At 44.4% G+C, this 4,965-nt stretch overlaps 1 protein-coding gene across 1 annotated transcript; it reads right to left on the minus strand.

Moving 5' to 3' along the window:
- Positions 1-1,353: 1,353 nt before the first annotated feature.
- LOC146175064 (uncharacterized) lies at positions 1,354-3,595 on the minus strand. The gene is made up of 2 exons (XM_084585515.1): positions 3,562-3,595; positions 1,354-2,645 (listed from the first exon to the last, which is right to left on the minus strand). Exons 1-2 carry the CDS (start codon positions 3,593-3,595, stop codon positions 1,354-1,356), a joined length of 1,326 nt encoding a protein of 441 aa, XP_084441641.1.
- Between the last annotated feature and the right edge of the window lie 1,370 nt (positions 3,596-4,965).

Here is a 4,965-nt window from a genome sequence, read left to right on the forward strand (position 1 = left end):
CCGTGCATTATTCAAAGGACCAGATACGTTATCAAAGAAAAAATGCGGCAGTACTCGAGATTCACAGTGAATTTATAATCACCCTCTCCAAACTCCATACTTGATCAGTTTGCGCTGGAAGAACGGAGCTTTAACCGCAGTCACAAGGCGAATGCGTAGCTCAAAAGAGTGGAGAGTGGGGCTTCTTGGTTTACGAGCATGGTGGAAACAGTGCTAACACAGGACCAGTGCCTGTGTAGTCAACACAAAACAGGCGCCAACACAGCGCCTGTGGTGTGTTCTTGCTCCATTCTGTGTTATAGCTGTTTCCACCAGCAATGCGTAGCTATTTTAAAGGCTCCACTCACACTTGATCGGATCAGTATTTTAACACGCTTTGCCTTGTTTTCAATTTTTGTTTATTTTGTATGGTTTCATTCCTTGGTACAACGCTTTTGTCCACGCGTCTTTTTTTCCCTGTGGTATTGTGCAGTCAAGGCCCGTGAAGTTTTAGGTTTTGCCATTTTTGTCTCTTTTTCTTCGTCCTGTTTTCTATCCTCCTTAGCATTGTGAAGAAATGCATTACCGGAATTCATGAAAGGATGCCCCATTTTTCAGCGCTTACGTTCACAATTTGAGACGCTTTCCCCGAAATAATACTGCTCTACTTCCCAGCATTATGTTTTTGTATGTGCATAGCTGTTTATTGAAAATTAAAATTAAAACGAAATGACAATAACTTGCTATGGAAGATGGAAGAGCCTTTTCTACTGCTACCTGACTTATAAAAGGACAAAAAAAGAGTGTTAGGGTAAACAAAAAAAAAAATGCACTGACGTAAGAAATGGCAATAGTAGGTATGCATACCGTGTTGCACAAAAATGAAATAAAGAGAATAAGGAAGCTTGAAAGAGTGCAATGCCTACCTGAGTTACGTAAGTTTTGGAGCTTAGAATTCCTTTCTGGCCACTGACTCTCTTCTTTTGTACCCTATATAAAATGAAATGCCCGTTAGAAAACATTTTGGTGTAGAGGTCGTGGGCTGCACTTTTATAATAGTTGAAATTTGGTACTTTGCATCCTATTGATTATTGTGGACTCTGCTGAATATTCTTGCCAGTATAGCTTGGTGAAGGCTGAAGTGCCGGCTGCGTACTATGTTTACTGGGCAGAAACAATTTAGTAAGAGTTTTCGGTTTCTTTTCCAGCCGGAATTGAGCCCTCCGACTGCACACGTAGGGGACTTTGTACGGTCCGTAGAAGAAAATCGAACATATTTAGGGATTGAATTCAACGTACTTTAAAAGGCTGTTAACGGCCAGTAGGTAACGCTAATTTGAGATTATTGAGAAACAGCTGTATTTTTTCAAATTTTTACACATCACTCAGTAGATCTGTAATCACCTTTATCACCAGTTCACCCTCAATGCCTAATAAGTATCCTTCGCAAGGTTCGTGGATGAAAACTTTGCTCACGTTCCATAGTGGTAGGTTCGATTTCACTGGTTCATATTTTTTTTGGAAAGCGCAGCATTGTCGGTAATGGTTGATCACCGCAACCGAAGCTTCCACCCGTTTCTCACTTGCTCTGGCGCAGTGCTTGACGACGGTGTGAACTGCGGCTTCACAGATGGCCTTGGAGCGGCCGATATACTTTGTAAGCCCAGATTGGTGCAGGTCTATGGAATGGTAGCTGAAGGTCGCCGTCTGAAGTGGTCCACGCTTCTTGTCCAGGTAATATAAATTCATTGGATATTCGGCACAGTAGTACCTGCTATTCACAACGATGCTTCCGACAGCGTCCTGGCCGTGTTTACCTTCTACCCCTTCAACAATGGCCGGTATACTGGAATCCTTTAAGGGAAACATGAACTCGTCTAAGTCGACGTGAATAAAATACTCCAACTTGGACATTGATCGGAAGATGCAGTCGTAGAGGCCTGGCATCTGGCCTTTCTCATGAACATCTGCCTTATCTACAAGGAGCTTGAATGACACCAATGTTATGTCAACTCCGGCTGCTTGCAGTGTACCGATAAGAAGTTTCAAATCGGAGGTCATTTCCAAGTCGTAAAAATAAAAGCTGCGTACCCCCACGAGCCTGTAGTGTGCAATAAACTCGACAACCTTCCATAGACTCATGGAAGGTCCGAACGTTGGTCGGACACACACTGCGCAACATTTGTGGTTCACGTTTTCCGATGGAATGTGCAGCGGAAGCCACCTAAGTGAGCTGGCTGGTGCCCCTCGAACTTCAATGGCTACTTGTGTTTCTCCGTCAACAAGGCGTGTCTGATTTGTTGGCTGGCACAGGATGAAAGCGTTCTTGAAGGGGGGATCAGACCATGTCCAGACAATTTTAATTCGGGCTGCGTACTCTCTTGTTTCAGTGGACGAGCGAACATGGCAAACTAGTGGTGGGTGCGACCTGAAGGTGCTTCCATTCAGTTGGTCGTGCACGAGACTGATCACGTGAATCTCGGGGCGTTCGGTGGCCACAAAAAAGGCGGAGAAGACATGTATGTCGGCTGTGATGGCGTACCATGACTCATTTTTTATCTTCGGAGCGCTGGTAGCGGAAACACGCAGTTGCTGCGCCAGCTTCGCGTCCCAGCTGTCGAAGAGCAGTTGTGCCAGACGTTCATTTTCGCTTGGGCATGTCGTCCCTGTGTACAAAAAAAAAGTGGTTGCATTGTTATATGCTGATTCATAATGCTGCTAAGAAACACAAAAATTATTTTAAACTGATTATTATTGTGTAGAGAACATAGACGTGACTTAAAATCTTGGTAGCAATGAACGCAGCAGAGATTTGATTTTCGATGTAGAAATTCGCAAAAATGAAACTTTCTGTTTGCGAAGCTGCTTCTTGTGCTACATTCAAGAAAATTTAGGCACGCTGGTCGGAACAAAAAGGTAATGTCTGTCGTTTGTGTGAGCAAAAAAAATTTAGAAATAATAAGGATAGCTTATCTGTTGATATGATGTTATGCTCGTGGATAAATGAGAATCGGGCGAAACTATAACGCGTAGGCCATAATCGAGGTTCATTACAAACCGCTTATAACAATACTAATTAGAACAATGCCATTACGGGGAAACAGTTGAAACAGTTGACGCAGTCAAGTTAAGTGTATTCAGAATGTAGATTTACACAACTTACTGAGACTCATGCACGGCAGCAGGCAGCTCGAGAAAGGAAGAAGGAAAAATCGCTGACCACCAGATAAATAAGGGAAGCCCAAATGTAATGTAATTTAGTAAGAAAACTCGACTACGAAGTCATTGCTCATGGGCCCGACAGCATTCCAGCAGCATCGCGGTTGTCCAGAAATTGTGCAGTTTGGGCCCCTTAAGCCCTATTACACACAAATTTAATTTTTGGTTCAAATCTGTAATGTTTGTGTTTACCCTTTTCTGTTTTTGAAGGATCGAGGTGACGCTTTTTAAGGGGAAAGTAATGCCGCAAAAGGCTGTAATTTTTGCTTGTTACCTCCAACAGCCGCCGCCACGACCTTTATACACTTAGCTTGCAACTAGTAGAACGGCCCGAGTGAAAGTTTACTCTATAGCGTCTCAGACCGTTCTGCTGAAATCCCGTGTCGCCGTAGCCCATTGCAGTTAGGCTGTGTCCGTCGAAAAAACAATCGAGATGTTTCAAATAAAAATAACCAATTTCGGCAGGGTGTACAAGTGAGTGCGAAATATGTGAGCAGGGTCCTCTGATTGGAAATATCAGAGAAAAGTTTCTTCAAGAAGAAACATCTTAAAATGAATATGTCACCTTTGAGTTTTGAACAGAGGCACACAGCATGCTATAGGCGGGCACACAATGCGTATGCTGATAATAGATGTTGTTTTATCATGGTATTTATTGCACTGAAAATGTGTAAATACATGCTTTATAACATTCAACTAACGATACCTCAATTTACAGGGTAACAAAACACTAAACGGGCGCTAAGACTGAACACTTCACCAGAAGAGACCGCGCCTGGGGCTCAAAGTCAGCCTATTCATACACTTTCTTGAGTTGAATATTCATCTGACAGGATAAGATTGTGAAGAAGCAAATGATTCACCATGCTGATCCATCAATCTAGTTTTCCAAAAGCTACACAACGTATTTTCGCGAGTTTAAGCGCCCTGGATTCTAAACACACCGCCTAACTTCGAAAAAACGTTTTGGAAAAACGTTTGCATGCAAATATAAGCACCTCCTTTTTTGCGAGAAATAGAGGGTTTAGAAGGCTTGAAGCGTGCTTGTAGAACCTAGACAAGTAGAAGCGAGCTCGCCGTGCCTGTCATAGGCCGAAACTGCGCATGCCCCGCAAACATGGCAACCAGCTGCTCTGTTCCACAGGTGTTCCACCATTGCGCCGACTCATCGCGTCGCGTGCCTCGTTATGCAACCTTAATGCGCATGCGCAAACCGATCGCCGGCCCCCTCTGCAGCGCCGAGTCTCCTTAATCACGTCTGATACCCTACAATCACATGACTAACCGCGCAGCTGAACATATAGGTCTTAGAGTGCGCGCTAGTTAGTCAGATGCGCCTTGGATTAGAAGCGGATGGTGAGCGCCCGTGCAGTGCACGGCATCTTCGGCGACTGCGAGCAGCTAGGTTGGACGATTCGGAAATCATTGCTTGACGTGAGGACGCCCGACAACGCACAAATGAAACACGAGAGGCTAAGCGTCTTGGAAGAAGGGAAGAGCGTCTCGCCAAGCTGCGGCGTCAAGACGCGGAGCGACAGAAACACCGAGTCTAGCTTTCGCTACGTATATCCTGGCCTAGCTGAGCTAACCCTCTATTGTTGCTTTGGGTGTTTGGCTTCTAAACCACATTACAATAGCAGGTACTTCACTTTGTTTCGTTGGGAGCTACACGACGAGATTCAACATCGAAATCAAGAGTTTAGCGGCTTAATTAGCTGTTTTGTATGAGGTTCTCGTGCTCGGTTCCTGTAACACTATGCGTTTCCA

The sequence above is a fragment of the Amblyomma maculatum genome, chromosome 11 (assembly GCF_055883805.1).
Source record: "Amblyomma maculatum isolate TAMU_Amacu chromosome 11, ASM5588380v1, whole genome shotgun sequence".
NCBI classification, from domain to species: domain Eukaryota; kingdom Metazoa; phylum Arthropoda; class Arachnida; order Ixodida; family Ixodidae; genus Amblyomma; species Amblyomma maculatum.